The sequence below is a fragment of the Mixophyes fleayi genome, chromosome 5, assembly GCF_038048845.1.
Source record: "Mixophyes fleayi isolate aMixFle1 chromosome 5, aMixFle1.hap1, whole genome shotgun sequence".
NCBI lineage: Eukaryota > Metazoa > Chordata > Amphibia > Anura > Limnodynastidae > Mixophyes > Mixophyes fleayi.
Window position 1 is genome coordinate 110,360,274 of NC_134406.1, and position 20,927 is coordinate 110,381,200.

Sequence of the window (20,927 nt, forward strand, 5' to 3'; positions counted from 1 at the left end):
GAAATTCTAGCTGAAATTTATTGTAGATTAACATTTGCTTAAGGATATAAAAAAATAATAAAAATGTAATAAAGCATGTGAATACAAATACAGATGTGTAATGTAAACTATTGACCACTTACTTTATAAGTGAATGCCTTCCATGGTAAATGTGCCACAGATTTCATCTGTAAAATTAAAAGATAAGAGAAAAAAAAAAAAGAAAAAAAAGAAATGAGAACTGCTGTAATGATCAAATCAAATATATCATGTTATTTATATGTATTCACAATGTAAAATGTTACCTTATAATTTACAAACAACTGGGGCAACATGAAAAGAAATCCAAAAGCATACACACCTATAAAAGGAAAAATATTATTTCAGTTAGAATTATGCTTTCAAAATAAAAGTAGTTATATGACAAATAGTATACAATTGTAAAATACAAGTGATGCTAGCATATGCCAATATCTGTAGAGATATAAAGTAACATGGAAGAAATTGCTAGCAAGATAATATATTCACTAAAATTGGCCACAAAAATAAAAGCCTGAATCTGGAATTTAGAAAAAAGAATTCACCTGCATCTGGTCAGTCTCATAGAAACGGTCATCTACCCTGATCACATAATGTCGTCTTACTTTGATTCAACTACTACAATGATCAGCTAATTGTGCGCTCTAAGACATAACTCAAAATCACAAACTTTATTAAAGGCATGTTTAACCTATATCCCAAATTATTTCTGCAGGGTAAGCTCCTTCAAAATGAGATATTAAAATCAAAAAGATATGAAAAATAATTTTGAAAGGTGTGAATAAAAGCCGTAACAGATCTATTACAATGATATTAATAATTATGTATCCAAAAAATACAATCCTGGGGAAAAGAGGATTTATGTACTTACGTTAAATCCGTTTCTCTGATTCCGTCTGGGGGACACTGCTTACCATGGGGTGTGAAGGGGAGCATGGGAGTTGGCACCTAGCTAGTTAATTTCTAGCATTGCTGACAGACCCCTCCCCTCTACATACCACCGCCTCTTCCTCTTCAGTTAATTCAAAAAGCCCCAAGGAGAAAGGTCAAACAAGAGCATACAGAAGAAAAGCAGAAGGGAGGGATCGCAGTGTCCCCCAGACGGAATCAGAGAAACGGATTTAACGTAAGTACATAAATCCTCTTTTCTCTTTCATCCAGTGTGCGGGACACTGCTTACCATGGGGACGTTCTAAAGCAGCCCCCTAAGGGTGGGACCGCTCTGATAGCCCAGCACGTAGAGCACTATGGCCAATTTGAGGCGTCCACAGACGCAAGGCATTGAATTGATACAATCTTGTGAAAGTATGGACCAAGGACCCGGTAACTGCTCTGCATAACTGGTCCGCTGAGGTCCCATTCAGTGAAGCCCAGGACATCCCCGCAGAACGGGGAGAATGGGCAACAATACACTCTGGTACTGGACGGTTAGTACAGACATAAGCTTGCCTTATAGTCAGAGTAAGCCACCTAGCAATAAGTTGTTTAGACGCTGATCATCCACGTCCAAAACAATCAAACAAGATAATAAGAAACAGTCCTATGAATCATTGCAGTCCTTTTGACATAAATTTGTAGAGCCCTGACCACATCCAAAATTTCATGTTCCTTGTTCCAGATCCCTGAGGATCCTCTGTGAACACAGGAACCACCATTCCCTGGTTTACATTAAAACCAGACACCACCCTAGGAAGAATGATGCACTGTCCCTAGAACTGCTCTATCATCCCGAAAACCAGATAAGGTTCACGACAAAGCCCCCCAAGCTCAGATACCCCTCGAGCTGAGGCAATAGTAAGAAGGAAAACCACCTTCCAAGTTAAAAACCGTAACTCTGCTGACTGTAACGGTATGTACTGAAGCTCCTGCAGCGTATAAAGGACTAAACAAGATCCCAAGATTCGTTGGTGGAACATAGGGAGGTTGTATATGAAGCACTCCCAGTAAGAAAGTCCTAACATCCAAACCATCTTGTATAAAAACAAGATAAAGACTCTGAACTGCAGGCTTTATCCCTACACCATGCACGTATGAACGCCAATGCGGTGACAAAATTAAGCCGAACTGGCTTTCTAGCCTAGATAAGGGTATCAATTACCCTGGAAGAAAACCCTCTGGATTTCCACAGAATGGCTTCAAAAGCCATGCCTTTAAATTCAATTGGGCTAGATTCTGATGCAAGAATGGTCCCTGAATCAGCAGAAGTTTCCAAAGAGGTACGAATAACCAGGTCCAATGTCAAAGAAGAACCTCTGGACACCAGACTCTTCATGTCCAAGCTGGCGCCACAAGAATGACTGGCCGATCTCCCTCTTGAGCCTTCAAGGACTCTGGGAATCATTGATATAAGGGTAACCAGGTAACCTCGCCTGAAGTCCCCTGGCATTGTGAACACATACACTGCCATTATTAGATCTCTTCTGGTCTTGCACTAAATTTTGTAAACTTCCTGTCGTGACTCAACATCGTCCGAGAGACTGTGTCGTCTCCAGAGATAACACCATCTGACGATCTAACTTCAGATGGGACCCCGTCCACTTCTTCAACATGTTCCCTTGAAAACACAGAGTGGATCCTGTCATAAGGGAGAGTCTCAAAAAACGCTACCATGTTTCCTCATACACAGAAGGACCAACGGCCTCTTACAGGACAGAATCCTGTTCATCCCCTCTTGCAGAGACCTCTTGTCCTCTGGAAGAAAAATCTTCTGACACACCATGTGCATAATTCGCCCAGAAGAGGAGGATGAGGCTGATCTTCCCCGAAGAGATTGTCTCCTCCTCCAGAAAATCTAGATCTAACCGGATGACCTCTGCCAGACATGCTCCCCCCTAAAGGGCTGTCTGAAAAAAAAAAAACAACCTCGGAATCCTAGATCTTGGAGTATTAACTCCACTAGCGTAAGGAAGGGATACTATAATCTTTTAGATTCCACATCCGCATTCCATATTTTAACCATAATGTTCTTCTGGTCGCTACAGTTGTAGCCAAAACTAGAGGAAGACTGGATGCTGAATTCTGGTCTGCCTCATACACTTAACTCGCGTCTTCCTTCAGGCACATAGCCAAGAAAAACTGCTTACTCTCTCAACTCTGCAAAGTGAGGGAATATGAACTCTCCTATGATCCTATTAATGAGGAGTCACAGTCCTCTAACCATTCACCTTCTCCCTCAGAGGATCCCTCTGAGTCAGACAATAGAAACAGCGAATTTGCTGATCTATGTCTCTTATTTTTAGGTAAATACCTGATACGCCAGAGAAGATTGTCCTACTACCGAGGGTAAAGGACTTGTTCTCTTTATAGACATGACTGAATTAATAAAGGCTACCGCTTTCAGAGGCAGAAGGTAACACCTAAACTACCACTGGAACCTCCGATGGGTTAGATCATAGTTTGACCGGGGTACCAACCCCCTGTGTCAAAAACAGTACCCACTCAGGAGGATTGAAGCCTGAATGGAGCCGTTTTTACATTGCGCCCCAACTGACGCCGCAGCGCAATCAGTACAGAGCGCCCCTGGATCCTAATGTTCACCCGCTATTTAGCATTACATTTGGAACAGGGAAAATACGTGGCACATTTTGCTTTAATTTTCTCACTACCACAGAGTAAAATACAGGTACATATACAAAATATATTTACACAGAAAATACTACTAATCTATCAAAAAGATATTATTTCTGTCAATGAGAGAGCAATAATTTCTTATAAACATTATGCTCATCCCCCCAAAATGTGCTCAGAATCTTATACTTCCCTATCTACTTATAGAGAGTATAAAATATACTTAGCCAAGGACAGGCTGTAAGCAGCCTCAGACCTTCCAGAATGGCTGCAATCAGTATAGAGCACCTGAGTCTCAATGCTCACTAGCTAATTTAGCATTGCATTTGGAACAGGGAAAAAAAACTCTGCACATGTTGCTTTACTTTTCTCAAACATTTTTTTTTTTTAGTAGAAAATAAAGCTACCACACTGCAAAATACAAGCACATACACCAGATATTTGCACAGAAAACACTAATGTATGAACCAGTCAAAAGATAGTATTTCTGTTCATGAGAGAGCAATAATCCTTTAGAAACATTATGCTCATCCCACAAAAATGTGCTCAGAATCTTATACTTCCCTATCTACTTATAGAGAGTACAAAATTTACTTAGCAAGGAAAGGCTGTCAGCTGCAGCAAATTTTCCAGAATGGCTGCAATCAGCCCAGAGCACCTGAGTCTCAATGCTCACTAGCTAATTTAGTATTGCATTTGGAGCAAGTGAAACACTTTACTTTAGGGCCCTTTCCTTTATCTGTCATTTTACAAAGTAAGGCGCACCAAACATACAGACTTAAATTTAGCTGTTAGAGAGAGAGAGACAGCATAGACATAAAAGTTATACTTATAAATTATTAAACCAAAATAAAATAACTTGGCAAGTGGGAGAACTATTATATAATTTCCACTAGCCCATCTTGCAGTCAGCAATACAATAATATATGTTTAAATAAATCAGATACTTAGCCAAACAGGGGAGAAGTCCAACAGCAGTACCTGCTCACTCTGATGTGTGTCCTTTCCCGGACTTATATTTGGCGCCAAAAAGGCTGGACTAATCCAACTTTTCTTTCCATGGAGAGCAGGGGAGCTCTATATTATAGCTCCCCCCCCCCTCCCCTCTTATAATGCTGTCTCTCTGAAGTGCTTTTCCTGCCCCATTAGCGGGGAGGAGAAGAAAACAAATAGTATATGGCAGAGTAGTGGAGACCTCCTCCACAGCGGCTATATTTATTTTTTTATTTTTTAAAATGGCCGCAGGCATTCTTTTCATTCCGATAACCGGCCCTCCATGCCTAAAGGCAGCGCCGGTTATCGGTGAGGCCCAAAGAGTGACTCTGTATTCAAGCACCCTAATTTTGCTCTGCCAGTGAGAGCCTCTGGCTCTCAGCTGAGAGAGCAGTGCCTGCGCTGCTGTTCTGCGAGTGTGCTCTCTATCTAGCAGCAACTAAAACAGTGCCTCACTCCATCTTTTTGCATATGGCACCAAGAGCGTGTACCTAAGTCCCCCCTATGCTCTGAGAGCGGGTGACTTGGTACAATCTATCCAAATGGCGGGCGCCATTTACCGAGTAGTGGCGCTCTATGCCCACAGTGGCAGCGCCGGTACTTTTAACTGTAAAGACCTGATGGTCTCTGTTGCAAGGAAGGGGCTCCGGTGTGACAGCAGTCCCTGAGATCGCTGGCAGCACCTGTCATGAAGCACTGGCAGTGAGAGCCGTCCTGCTCACACTGAATTCTGTCGGCTGCAGCTATTTACAGCATAGGAGTCCCCTTCAGTTCTTGCACGTTATCCATTTAGCAAAATAAAATAAAATGAAAATAAAGTAAAATCAGCAAGGTGTAGCTGCAGAGCAGCCACAGTAAGCCCAACTCCTTTGGGCACCTAAAAAAACTGAGGAGGAAGAGGCGGGGGTATGTAGAGGGGAGGGGAGGGATCTGTCAGCAACGCTAGAAATTAACTAGCTAGGTGCCAACTCCCATGCTCCCCTTCACACCCCATGGTAAGCAGTGTCCCCCAGACTGGATGAAAGAGAAATTGATTTTATCTTTAAAATACATAAACTCTAAGATGCAGTGGTGTATTTTTCACCTGCAATTTGCCAAGACAAAGACAGTGTCTGCTTTGGCAAATGAAGGTGTTAAATACACCACTGCAGCTTTATAAACAAAGGGGCAGATTCAATTTGGTGCGAGGTGTCACGTTGTGTCTCCGAAACAGTCCATGGAAACGCATCACATCAGTGTTACTCAAATCTACTCAATTCACACCTTTCTGAATTCTTTCCCACATCTTTTTAAATGTAATATTTCGCATTATCAAGTAACTTACCTTGCAGAGATAGCTTGGGATATGGTTTTAATATGTTATAAAGTTTGTGATTTTAACAAGTTATGTCCTAGAGTACACTAGATGATGGCTCTTTTTCTTTATTCATATATGATAAAGGCCAACTTTCCAGATATAACTATGTGTGTGGACTCAAAATGAGCACCATGCCTAATAATCAGATCATGTGAAAACAGTCAGCTTGTGATTGAGACAAGTGGTAGGATCAATCCAGCAGCCAGCATAGTAAGAGAAGACTGCTAATCTTTTACTTTTAACTTTAAATGTAAAAGACAATAAAATCACTAGAACAGTTTCAGTTGACTTTTAAATGCACACAAATATACATATCTTTATACATGAATAGTTCATTTAGGGATCAAAAACTTAATACGTTGCTTACATGTCATTTACAAAGGCAAAGTTAATGTGCAGTAGGATCATCCTATAACTGTATATCATTTGAAGCCAAAAATACCTATAAGCACATTTATAGTGGAAAAAATTGTCTTCTCTCTGTTGTGTAGCCCCTGCCTGGTGTGACTGAACTTCAGCAAAACAAAAAGTCAATTGTTCCTTTGAGGATTTTATTTGAATGTCCGATTAAAGTGTAATTATAGTTAATAATATTAATTTTACATTTACATACCATTGACAAAGCTGTTGATTAACCAAGAATACCAGCTGTAATAAAAAATAGGATAACAATTTTTAAAAAATAATGAAAGTGCTTCCTAACAGTAGACTAAGGTATACATTTACCATTACTTAACAGCGGGATTTTACCATACATAAAAAAGTGAAAGAAATATAATAATAATAAAAAAAAGTAGAGTATTTGAATTGTACAGCAAAAAGCTTTCACGCTGAACACTTCAAATTTGCAGATATCTGCCGGATGACAAATCAGCAGGACATGAGGATTTTTGGTCCTTTCTGGTAGTACTGGATGCACTCTTCACCAGTATTGGATATGACATTAACAACACTGCCTTGGTTCATCTCTAACAAACACTAATAATGTACACACACAAAGCTGTGAATATCGTACAGTGCTCCAGAAATGTAATATTTTTTTTTCTACAGGAAGTTACTTCAAACTCTTCCTTATGTATCTATGGTTTTAGGGAGGCTAATAAATGATCATAATATTCTACAAAATAAAATTGTACCTGTAAGGGACAGAGCAATATAACAGATTTTGAATTAAATAAAGGAATGCGTAGCTAGGTAATTTTGGACAAATCCACACAGTAATAACATGAAAATTTACAATAGAGAAAATATGAGCCTAAGTAGCATTTTGTTGCCTTTGTGATGCTAACAACATAAATAAATAATAAGAGGTTTTCTACAGAAGATTTAAACTTTTTATTGTACTGGTGAAGAGTTGAGAAAGCTATTACAGTTAATTTGCATGCAGTGGCAATAAAAATAATTCAGCCCTTTGGAAATTTTCATTTTATTTTCTTACATCATGAAATTAAAATGGAATTCAGAATATTTCTTCTAGTGATCAAAAAAAAAATAGCCTACATATATCGTAAAAAAACAACATTTTTCTACAACTAAAACCAGAAAATTGATTCCATATAAATTCACCCCTTTTGCTAAACTCACACAAATAAATGTATCTTTGAGCTGTCCCACAGTTATTTAGTGTGTTAACAAGAGCTTCATCATGAAGATTAATAAGTTATTTCATTTGATTGTTTTTTTTAAGTCTTTCCCAACTGTTTTCAAATGAAAAAAATTATATGCAAAGTGAAATCCCCCCCCCAAAAAAAAGAAAACTTCTGCATACAACTACCTCAATTCCCCTATTAATTTTTATTTATAGGGTGCCACAAAGTGTCCGTAACTCCGTACAAGGACAAACAGTAGCAAAGTAAAAGGTGAAACAGCACAGTACAATTAACAATAAGCACTATAACTCGAGAAGCTCAAAGTACAGTTAGAGAGAAAGGGTGAGGGTAAATCAGCACAAGCTGGTAACCTGAACCCAAAAAGGTGGGCGCGAATGACAGGTTAAGAGAGAGGAGTCAGAAGGTCCAAGAGGAGGTGGGCTGAGTAGCTGGAGAGCAAAGTTAAAAGTGGTGGAAACAAGAGGAGAGAAAGCCCTGCTCAGAGGAGCACGCAATCTAAAGGGAGGGGTAGACAAACAGAGACACAAGTGTGAAACAGAGACAGAGTCATGGAGGGAGGAAGCAGGGATGAGAGGGAGAGGTAGCCGACAAGGTGGGTAGTTAAGCGGGTGACTGAAAGGCATTTAAGAAAAGGTGGGTTTTTAATGTCCGTTTGAAACTGGACAGAGTAGGGGATGTTCTGATGGAGCAAGGGAGCTTGTTCCAATGGAGGGGGGATACGTGAAATTTTGGCTACATGCGTGAGAAGAGGTAATCAGAGGGGAAGAGAAGCTACAATCATTGGGTGATTGCAGTGGGCGGGACGGATTGTGAATAGAGATGAAGTTGGAGATGTAGGGAGCAGTGGAGTTAGCAAGAGCCTTGTAAGTCAGTGTGAGGAGCTTGAAAAGGAATATTTAGGGGAAGGGGAGCCAGTGGAGGGCTTGGTAGAGGGGAGAGACAGAAGTGGAGCGGCGAGAAAGGAAGCAGCTGCAGCTGCATTGAGTACAGATCGAAGAGGAGCGAGATGGTAATGGGGAAGGCCAATAAGGAGAAGTTTGCAGTAGTCCAGGCTGGAAATAATCAGAGAGTGGATGAGAGATTTGGGGTCATTCTGGGAGAGGAAGGGCCGAATAGGTGCAATATTGCGTAACTCGAAGCGCAGGATTTGGCAAGGGAATGAATGTGAGGGGGCAAAACAGAGAGAGGAGTCAAGGGTGACACCCAGGCAGCGAAGTTGGGGAACAGGAGAGAATTGTCGACAGTAAGAGGGAGGTCGGAGGGGGATGAAGTTCGAGAAGGAGGAAACACAATGAGCTCAGTTTTAGCAAGATTGAGTTTGAGAAATCTAGAAGACATGCAGGAGGAGATGGCAGTGAGGCAGGCAGACATCCTAGAGAGGAGCGAGGGAGAGAGATCAGGAGATGATAGAGTAGTGTCGTCAGCATTAAGGTGGTACTTGAGGCCGAAGGAGCTGATGAGTTTACCCAGGGAGGATGTGTATAGTAAAAAAAGACTAAGGGTCCAAGAACAGAGCCATGTGAGACCCCAACTGGAAGGGTGGAAGAGGGGGAGAGAGACCCAGAGGTGGAAAAAGTGAAGGAGCGTTTGGTAAGGTAAGAGGTGAACCAAGAAAGGACGGTACCAGAGAGGCCAATGGACTGGAGGGTGTGAAGCAGGAGGGGGTGGTCAACGCATGGAGGAAGGGGGTCTCCTAGACCACTGAGAGGTCTAGGAGAATCAGAAGGGAGAAGTGGCCCCTGGCTTTAGTCCTAGTCCTATATCAGGATATTGTTTCTTTATACTTTTGCAATCCTCCAATCGCTTCCTAGGAAGTTCAATGAATCCCCAACCAATAAGGGGTCTTACATTTAGACATCAATTCTGGGGGTTCTGAAAGACTTAATATACCTTGGAGCACTATAAAGACCACCATAAAAATAGAGAGAATACGGCACAAAAGAGCAGGTTGTCCTCCAGTACAGAGCATCAAGGTGTATGCTAGGGAGGCCATCGGCATCTCTAACAGACGGTGGCAAAATGAAAACCATTATATTGACTATGTGTCCAAAATCTATGCTTCAGGGAATGGAAAACTTCAAAAATAGCAGACAAAATGGGTGAAGCAAGACACAGAAAAATATTATGAGGAAAAAGTATTGCAGTCTACGAGAGACCTAGGAAAAGATTTACTGGACTATGCAATTTGTAATGGCTTAAGAGCAAATAAAAAGCAAATAAAAATGTCCTGGAGTGGTCCAGCCAAAGCTCAGACCTCAAACTCAAATTGCTATTCACCAATGTTCCTTGTCCAACCTGATAGAACTCTAACGGTATTGCAAATAAGATTTGGCAAATACTGCAGTGTTTCTGCAACAGACTCACAGCTGTAGTTGCAGCTAAAGAGCATTCTACCAACTATAACAAGGAACAAGGGGGAAGTACAGACATATTCCTGTTACTACATCACCAATATTATTTTACAACCACTCAGACAGGAGTATAAATACAGCTAATGTGCTGCCTTCATTTATCAGCACAATAATATATTTTACATTTGTGAGAAATTTGTTAAAGCCTGACCCACGTTACAGCAATGTCATTAATGCCAAGGGCATACAATTGCATGCTCATTAATAACCAAGTATATTAATAATGTATTTCTGTGCATCAGCATATGTTAAACAAACCTCTTAGTTGCACAGAACTTCGGGCTTCTTAAAGACAAGGTATGAATGAAGTTCAATGGGACTCATCATCATTTATTTATATAGCGCCACTAATTTCACAGCACTGTACAGAGAACTCACTCACATGAGTTCCTGCCCCACTGGTGCACAGACAGACTAGGGTCAATTTGATAACAGCCAAATAACCTACTAGTATGTTTTTGGATTGTGGGAGGAAACCCACGAAAACACAGGGAGAATATACAAACACCACACAGATAAGGCCATGGTCAGGAATCGAACTCATGACCCCAGTGCTGTGAGGCAGAAGTGCTAACCACTAAGCCATCGTGCTGCCCAAAACAAAAAGCAGACCGCTTTGAAATGGTGCACTTCTCATCACCTAAATAAAGGATTATAAACAAAAACTAAACTAATTGTGTGCATTTTTTTTAAAAGACACTTACTGAAATGGTTAATCATTAACTGATCTATCAACATGTTAAATGCTATTCATTTTGACATCTACATTACATTTCCAATATAACTTGCCTCATTATATGCAAATGCTGGGTGTTAACTTACAAAAGCATAAAGAAAAAGACAAAAAGATAAGGTCTTACCTTTTGTATCTTATATTCAATAGTGAATAAACTGCCCCTCCAATGCACAATGGGTACAATAAGTAGGACAAGTATTTCATAGCCTTAAAAAAAGGAAAAACATACAAAGATTACAATTACTTTTTGTTTTAGTTAATAACAGAATGTGTTAATATGCTAGTTCAAAACACTACTTTAGGCAACAATATTTTTTTCATTTACTTATATTACTATATGGGCTGTAGCTTCCTTTTTGGCACCTGATCATTAATCTTTCGGTTCCGGGTAAATTTTTGGTGTAACTCTGGACAACTAAAACTTGGTGTATCTACCACCCAGTACCTGATCTACTAGGCCTAGTGAATATATACTTCATTAAATTGGTGATGTGTTGAAGCAGAGTTTGCAGAATATATGCCACACGCATCACTTGCCAGCCATAGATTATGGAGTATAGTCAGACGGAGGGCAAATATTTTAGTGCATAGTATATAAAAAACAGGTGCTACACAGTAAAGGGTATTGAACACAATTTATTTATAAAGCACAAACATATTATGTAGCACTGTAAAAACACACACAAATGCGTGCAACATGCAGAAAACCATTTTTTCCCCCAAAAGCATTCTAGGGACTTTCAGCTCTCAAACAGGACCCTTTGAAGGATACAATTTTACTTTCTTTCTATAATATATGAAGCAAATCTAAAGTGATCTCTGACAAGGAGGGCACATCAATGAGATCCTAATACTCTGTGGTGCATCAGAACCTCCCTCTTTACCCAGTCTGTTTAATAAGAGGCGCTGAGTGGTGATGACACATACATAGGACAAAATGATAACAGCAACAAGCTCAACAATTCAAATACATGGGAGAGAAGAACAAAAAAAAAAAGTTGGGACGGGAAATGGCAATGGCAACATGCATATAGGGGGAGCGGAGGACAAAATGGTAACTAGCTGACAATACAATAAAAAAATGTAGGGAGCAGTGGAATAACTAACTCCAGGATGGGAAGGCAAAAAAAAAAGACTTTTGCATTGATAAAACTTAGGGTAACTGTTAATTAACTAGCAGCAAAGATGAACTAGAGACCTTTTGATGACAGAATTAGAAAGAAATAGGTTGTGAGGTGCCTGAATACTTCAATGTGCTTCTACTCTACAGCTTAAAACAAACCTGCATGAAAATTGTATAACCGTCTTACTAGAACTAAATCGTTACCTTCAGCTATATTTGGCTAATTTTGTAGATTCCACAACAATTTCTAAAAATACTTTGCAAGTTTAGATATCATTTGCAGTGGGATTTGGTGGATTCCTAAAATAGTGGATTCAATACATCTCTAAATCACACACACAAATAAAACACAAACCTGTGTATCATATTCTCCAGTTTTCTTTTCAGATTCACTGTAGGCTCCAAACTATTGAAAAAAAATAGGGAAATTAACACCGGGGAAACATTAAAAAAAAAAAAAAGAAAAAAAGAATCAAGACTACCGGAAGTGATGAAACTACAAAAAAAAAACTAACATTATGGTTGTAAACGGTCATTATAAGGCAAGACAGGATAGAGATCTGGCAGAATTTGAACATGATTAAAATTGAAGTTGGCCCTTGCCACAGTGGCTTTTTGGTAGAATAAGGCAACAAAAGTTTGTTTTCTTAGTTCTCACCTAATTCTTACCTTAAGTTTCATAAAAGGCATATGGTTTTAGTTTGGGATCAACCCTTTTAAAGTGTAAGCAAAGTCACTATTTGCAAATAATATATCAAAGGTGGTGCATTATGTGGATTAATATATAGACAGGGCAAGGGATGTTACAGCACCTCAAATGACTGAATTTTCAGCTTTGTGACCTGTAACAAATTTAAAAGATCAATGTGTGCAATCTTTGCTTTAGAATGGCTACATTGGGTTTCGGGAACGCTCAGGCTTAAATAACTACCAATTGCTGCGCAGATGAAATTCAAAGCTTTCTAACCTAGTCTTTTTATTCTCTGAGTCCTTCCCCCATATTTATTCTTACTCTGCCAGTGAACTCTTTTTCAAGAACTCAAGCGTCTTTCAAATATCTTGCAACATATACAGTGGTACTGCTATATCTCCTCAGTAGGAACAGTCAAACAAGCACTGTAAGGAACCAAGTGGATGAAATGTCTGCACTCTAGCACTTGATGTTTATTTATTTTCATAATGGAATAGGTTTCTGTATAAGTACCACAAGCAACAAAAGTCAGCATGTGTGTGATATTATTTTAGTATGGGATCTTCTCCATAGCCACAAGGTGCCAAATTTTACTGTGATTTAGTTGCATTGAGTATATTGGTGATTAATCTGTCCGTATGTCTGTCTAATCCCACAATTAGCAAATTCAGAAGGTAAGGACCTTGGATTTTAACTGGAAGCTTGGTCACAGAACTGAAATCGGTCAGTCATCTTATCCCAAAGTGTAGATATTCTCGAGCAAGTCCACCACAATGGATTGCCTCTCTTTGTTTCTTTCTTTCTTGGCTGTTTTTCAATGTGAAGTGCACTCAGGCAGCTATCCTAGTTTATCTTGGACAGCTATACCTTAGAACACACACATTCTAACTAGATAATTACATATTTTGCTAAATTAATGGGCTTGCACTAAGTGAATCAAATAAAAAAAAAAAAAAAAAAAATACAAAAACCCCATAATTTTGAAACAATGTATTTGTTCACTGTTTTTGCATATTTATTGTAATATTCTCTAAGAATATACTGTCTGTCAGAAGAACAATATAAAATTTAGGTTAGTAAATTACAATAAAATTAAGTTATCCATCACCAGACAGATCCACCTAAAAACGTAAAATTGGCTTGGTCATAAATGAGGAATCCAACTGTTTATGAAGAGATTAAACTCTGACAAAACAATTTACCTTGATTACTGGAGTCAGCCCTCTCCATTGAAAGGTTATTTTCAAGGCTTTCTTTACCTTCCAGACCTGACAAGTAAAAAGACATTGTTTTCAAACTAAATCTTAAAACTTCCATGGGCAAAAAGGAACTGTGCAGTATTCTGCAGAAACCTAAAATGGCGATCCAATGCATAATGTAATGTTATGGCCTTGTGGAATTAATTGAATCTGCAGTAAGTTTTCTAATGTATAAAGATAGCCACTCATCCACTGGCAGTAAAAGTCAAAAAATTAAATGCAATTTTCATTATAATATCTTATAGTTACAGTATATAATGTTACACTCATAATTTGGACTCTGTCACAGAATCATGAAAATATATGAATATTTTCTAGAAATGATTTGAATATTGTCCGGTTTTGCAAGCGATCCACTGGATATTTTTAAGTCGAGTTAAAGTTTTAGATAAGAATATATCTGTATTCATGTATCTGAACGTAAGAAGAGGAAGTAGCATATGTAACGGCATCTAGATGTGTAAAGTACTGCTTTGTACTAGCTAAATATAATTTGTTGCATTTAGCTCTGCACCTACAAAGCCCCCATTCCCGCAATCTCAGATATTGCTGTGTCTGTGGGGATGCAATGGACTTGACTTCTTCAAGGGAACTTCCAATCAGAAATAAAAATTATAAATTGCCAACTAAAATTTATGGGTTTTAATTTGGATTTATTTTCTTATGCTGTTTACAAATTCCAGGTTTAGTATCGTTTTGGCTGCCATTTTAATATCTGGGTAATACAGCATCCAGTGGGGGCACTAAACAATCCAATAAATAATTGCTCTCATTGCACTGCACTGATACAAACTGGAGCTTGTGTTCAGCAGTCTGGCAAGGCTTGCAAACCTGAAATTAGAGAGCATTGTAAGCAAAATATTGGTATTTCTGATCTGAAATGTAATGGATATTGAAGCATGCAAAATGTAATGCTTTTAATATGTTTCCAAAATGCTAAAATAGTGTGGACGTCGGTGACGTATCCCTCATAGGGGATAAAACAGATTCAGCAAGGTTTGGCTTGCTTACATTAAGGGGGAGATTAAATTTGAAAAATATATGTGCAATGTGTCTCCAGAATGGCCATGGAGACAGGTATTTTTTTAGTAAAATATTTGCTTATTTTTGCTCGCGCCCCATACAGCTGTGAGCAGATATTTTTGCCATACCAACGGTAAAAATGCGCAAATGTGATGTTCTCAGGAATATCGCGGCTAATTGGATCTGCCCCTAAATAAGAAAAGCTTGTGGAGGCAATATTTGTGGCCTTGTGCTTGCCAAGCATTGTAAATGAAGCACTAGTCAATAAATGCGTATTCCTACAATGATATTAATTTATCACTTACATCAATTACCTTTTAAGATAATTGTTGAAAGTTTTCTATAAATCAGAAGACATGAACTAAAACTTTAACAGTACTGGACTTGGCTCTTAAGTAAAGAGCTCACACAATAGCCACTCCGGTACGGTGATGGTAGGTTTTAAAAAACAACAAGATCTGGTTCATGGCGAAGGACATTGAATCCTATCTAAACTGGACTATTGTTTAGTTAACCAGATAACACTTCAAAACAGCAGGAGAAGATTGCTTATTTTGTCAATTATTTATATACCCCGGTTGCTATCATGTCTTTTCAAAGCACAATACTATTAAAAATTTTCAAATACAGAAATGGAAAAAAAAATCTAATCTATATGTAATATATTGTACTATATTAAGACAAACACAAATGAACAGAACAGAGAAGATGTAATCATACTTTTTTCTTGGATCAGATATAAAAAATAAAAATACAGTAATCAGCAGAACCAGCATGAACCACAAGCTGTGTTTTATCAAGATTTTTGAATTTCTCTAACATTTAATAAAAAGTGAGTAGTAGTGCTTGTCAATAAAAAAAAGTGTTTATAACAAATATTTAAAAAAAAAAAAAAAAAAGAAAGAATATAAACCAGTTTATACTAATAAAATTGATACACAGTTCTTAGGTACATTACTATATGGTTTGTACAAATAATTAATATTGAAACTAACTTCTATTACAGCTCCAATGCCAGCTGGGATCAATACCAACAAACTGGTTTGTTCATCCAGAAGGAAAAGGAAGATTACCACAGTACTAAAGCAACGCCATAATACTGCAAAAGAAAGAAGAATCAACTTACACATCACTTTTGTAATGATAATGAACCGATACAAAACAAATTACATTTTAAAATAGTTGTGAGTACTGTACCTTTGTCTAAATGCAACAAACAAAAAATACACTATTTCTTGCAGAATTTACTTTTTAAAGGAGATGTCTTAAATGCTTTTCCCCCTCTTTCTTTTTACATACATTTTCTGCAGTATTTCGCAAATAATGCATATTACCATCACACTAATGTACTCACGACAACCTAGGGTAATAGAAAATTTATATAACAGAGATAATCAGAACTGGCAGTCAAGACCTGTAATCTAATATGCATAACTAATATACTCTCAAGTGACCAATATAACTATGGAAACCACCATAATATGTTACATATTGGAATCTGCCACTTAGTTGATGTCATAGTTGACTGACAGTGTACAGATAGGCTGATAAATACCACATGACGTGTTGAAGGTACTGCAACCCTTATAGGTTAACAGTATAACCCAGAAATTCCAGTAACAAACCCCTAAATCAGCAGTTCCCCAAGTGTGCGCTGCGGCTCCCAGGGGTGCTGCGGCGTTGTCACAGGGGTGCCATGGCCATGAAAGTAGAAAAAAAATTACCAATTCGGCGGCGCCCGGGACCCAGCATCCTCCTTCCTTCTCAATGAATGTCGGGCGTGACGTCATCATGTTCCTACATATTCAGTGAGAGGCATCAGGAGAGAGGAGAATGCTGGGTCCCGGGCGCCGCCGGATTGGTGAAAAGACAGAAGAAATAGAAGAAAGAAGGCCAAGTATGGCAAGTAAAGAAACTGTGGGGAAATGGAGGGTAAAAAGAATGAAAGAGGGCACAGAGTGTGAGGGTGAAGGAGGGCACAGAGTGATGATTTTTGTACATGTTTTATTTTGTTTGATCTTATTCCTCTTATTAGCTGTACATTAGTCTGACAGAAATATAATTGAAAAAAATATATAAAAATATTATTTTACCTTGGATTTGTGTATATTATTTTTGCAAACAACTTACTAAGTATTTCTGTCCTGACCTAAATATTTATTATGTTATTTTGAGCCAACTACTTATAAAACGGGACTGATCTGTAATTATTTTGGAGGCGTGCCTTGAAAAAATTATGGAGACTAAGGGTGCCGCGAACTGAAAAAGTTTGGGAACCATTGCCCTAAATGCAAGTAGCTCACAAACATATTCCAGGTAAGATAAAAAAAAAAAAAATAAAGTCTGTGACACAGATTATTGATAGTCATTATTTGCAAACATACAACGCTCAACAGTAATGTAAAAAGAAAAGTTGATCATACATCATAAAGGTTAGAGTTGGTAATTTGATCTTTTGGGCAGCAAGGCGTTTAGCACTTCTGCCTCACAGCACTGGGGTCATGAGTTCAATTCCCAACCATGGTCATATATGTGTGGAGTTTGTATGTTCTCCTCGTTTTTGCACAGGTTTGCCCCGGTTTCCTCCCACACACCAAAAAACATACTAGTGCGTAAATTATCTGCTATTAAATTGACCTTAGTCAATCTGTGTTAGGGAATTTAGATCAAGCTCCACTATTACACATTAAAGGTAATCTACTATAAAGGTTTATTATCTTATACATAGTGTATTAAGATCAGGGGTCAATTTTTCTGACAGCTGGAGATCTTGAGGGGCTGTTTCACTACAAGAATGGTGGTAAGGAGACCTAGTCATTCACCTGAAATAAGGCCAACAAAGTAATTCAATACTCCTTGTAGTGGTTAAATTTGGGGATGCTGGAATTAAACATCTTTAGAACATCAGGATCTTGACTCTTTGGTATGCATCCCTTTCTACAGTGCCTACAAACTCCTAAAATTTCAGACTGAAGCGCAAAAAATTAGATCAAATGCCCTGAATATATAAAGCAATTGTTATTTGACGGGCAATGACAAAACGCTCCTGGATACTTCTAAACCTCATCGTCTTGGTCAGGTTCTCATTAGAGAAAAAAAAGTAAAATAAAAGCTAGAGAATCACTCTCTATTATAATAAAAGACAAGATAGTGTCAGTTCATAGAGCATGACTAGAACCAGAAAACATAATAGAAATGTAAAAAGTAGTCATTTTACAGACCATATTTAATTTAAGACAAATTGCACAAAGATTTACAGCAGCTTATGTCTGCAGCTAAAATTGCTATACTAGAATGTGCATTAATTTTGTTTCAACTGTTCATAAGGTTTTAGTCCCAGTAGCTAGACTGCAAGTACCTTATTTCTATTGTTTAAATTGTGTTGGTCCTATTTGTACTTGGACTAAGATTGTGTGTGCATTTTATGAGATGACGGCTTTTGACAAACCAATTTTAATCACTAATTACGATTTTTCCTAACTAAATTGGCACATAGTTCAAAATCATACCTGCTTTTGTTGACATCCCAACCATATTTTTCTTCTTTTTCCAGAAACTGATGTCATTTTTAAATGCAAGAAAGTCAAACAGAAGCTGCACAATAAAAGACAAATATATTGTTGAAAAATGTATAGAAAATACAAATTAAATAATAATAATAATAATCTACCAGTCAATATCCTCAGTATAGTGCTTTCTAGAATTTAATTGGGCGACTGAATAAAGTCACTAGATCAGCTATTTAAAATTAGACACATTAAATACACATGTTCATACTTGTTTAACGCACTTGAATTTTTGGAATTGATGTACAGGTATATTAGGAGTATATATGAAGTATCAAAGTGCCATTTCATATCTATTTTGCATGCCTCATCAAATCAATGACCACTGTTTAAGCTGTGTTTATGTGCTACCAACATACAATTAAATGCATGGCACAGCTCATAGGACCATATAAACGGCCTGTCTGTATGCACATTAAGTCATAGCCACTGAGGAGGTCTTTCCTATGATAGAGACTAGCTAGAGTACACACATGCGTGTTACACATTTATAAACTAATCCATATTGCCATTATAGTATGGATATTAGATAACCTTACATGAAAAGCTGCCACGAAGAATGTGAGGGCTAGAAAATAAAGGTTGGTGTCCACAAAAATTCCCTTTACTTCATCAGCATCTTTTTCTGAAAAGCCTGGTAAAAAGAAATACATGTTATATTATGAACATTAGCAGGAATAGTCATAAATGCATATATCCATTTGCAAGGTGTGTGTTTTAGTTGGATCTGGTTATATACAGGTAACTTCAGGTGTATCACTAAATCATAAAACGTTAATAGTGACAGTCCCACTTTAGAGGGTACATTTTGTAAGTGAACATACCAAACTGCTGCAAAGAGTAGACAGCATCTTGCATGTGAATCCAGAATCGAAGTTTTCCCAATGATATTTTGTCATATGAAACAGTAAGTGGAAGCTCTGTTGTAGAACGATTTATCATCTACATTAGATAGAACATGAGCGTTATCAGATTAGAAATGAGAAAGGTGGAACGAAGATCAAGAAATATACTAGAGCGGTTTATAAGGTATTAAGTCTAGTAATCAAATGCCACTTCACCACAAGACAAAGCAAAAACATATGCAGATAAGTTACATTGTGAGTCTCAAACACTTAAGATAGGAAGCACATGTTACTTCATGTGGAGCAGTGTATGATATAACAATAGCAAGTGAGTTTGCATAAAGTAATAAAGTTTTTCTAGATTTAGCCCATGCAGGCAGATACTGAAGTGTGTAAACTAAAATCCTTACACATTAAAGTTTGGCAGGATCAGAACGTTCTGAGAATGTTGATAAAACACACTAGGGGGTTTATGTATAAAGGCAAATATGGGAGTGGGAGGGGGGGGATGGGAGTGGTGCATTTCCAGTCTTTCCCTCATACTCGATCTTTCTTGGTTACTTTGCGTATCTGTCGTCAGGTGGCTTGGCAGGACAAGTCGGTGAGTAGAGAGAGCACATATACATGGTAAGGAGATTCATCTTTACCATGGCTTTGTGCTGTTCTCCCCACCTCAGTGAGCCAAAACCCTTGATCTCCTCTACTCCATTTTTAACAGAACTGTATTCTGTTAGTACATATGATACTTGCTCTGCTACAAAAACTGATCACTGTGGGTCCATGTACGTTAGTACATAAAGCCCTAGATGTTATGAGTGCAAGAATGCTTACAATGTTGGCATTACCATCAATGAGACAATTTTGCTCAAGACTGCATGCCTTCAAAACTAGTTTACAACAGTATATAAGTGCATTTGAATTGGGTCAGTGTTTCTATTGCATTATTTTTTTTAAACAAAACTGGGGACACAGGCAGCAAGGTATGTATTGAGCAAGGTTTTTGACTTTTAGGTATACCAACATTAAAATAATGGCAGTTGAGTCAATCTATAGACAAGTTTGAAGAGGGAGGGGCTGTGTCATTGTGTAGGCAATGAGAATCTAAATGTGAAAACCAACATGGAGTAATGAAGTGTGGCTCCAGTAAAGATTGTAGTATCATAGGCACCTTTATGTAAAGCAAATGTTTATAGATCACACTTCTGTTTTTTTATTTTAATACTTTACATTTCACTAACATTACTTTATGAATTAAGGTGTTCTCCACTCAAAAACATTTTTAATTGAGTATGTGTTGGGAATTTATGTAAAAAGGAAGATGACATAGGTGCTGGGATCCCAATGCAGGAGAACCCACAGAACAACCACCATTACAGAACAGCTGCAGGTTGCCCTCAGTATCCTGTTTGTGTAGTAGCCATCTGAAATCTCTGCAAACAGAATGCCAAAAATGTCCCCAGGTAATCTGTGATTTAACCACACTACTATGCAAATGCTCATGCATAATAACCCCAAAACCAAATCATTTCAGGTGGAAAACCTGTTGGGTTTCAAAAATAATTGTGGCCATATATAATAAGCTGGAAAGGAGTTGGAGATATGAAGACTTACATTTGCAAGGTAATACTCTGCTCCCAACAAGCAGTACAGTGGGCTTCCCATATTATGTTTTTATTGAAAGGTATAAAAAAATATATACCATAAGAAAATATTCCAAAGCACATTATA

The 20,927-nt window shown here is 38.0% G+C and overlaps 1 protein-coding gene across 1 annotated transcript in view; it reads right to left on the minus strand.

Annotated features, from left to right (window-relative positions):
- CLPTM1L (CLPTM1 like) overlaps positions 1–20,927 on the minus strand; it is a 38,192-nt gene that overhangs the window by 5,017 nt on the left and 12,248 nt on the right. Inside the window, exons 7-16 of the mRNA XM_075212672.1 lie at positions 19,179–19,296; positions 18,894–18,988; positions 18,298–18,382; positions 15,784–15,887; positions 13,709–13,774; positions 12,171–12,221; positions 10,817–10,899; positions 6,549–6,583; positions 285–340; positions 123–167 (exon numbers count right to left, since the gene is read on the minus strand). Coding sequence (XP_075068773.1) covers positions 123–167; positions 285–340; positions 6,549–6,583; positions 10,817–10,899; positions 12,171–12,221; positions 13,709–13,774; positions 15,784–15,887; positions 18,298–18,382; positions 18,894–18,988; positions 19,179–19,296 — 738 coding nt within the window. The remainder of the gene's footprint in view (positions 1–122; positions 168–284; positions 341–6,548; positions 6,584–10,816; positions 10,900–12,170; positions 12,222–13,708; positions 13,775–15,783; positions 15,888–18,297; positions 18,383–18,893; positions 18,989–19,178; positions 19,297–20,927) is intronic.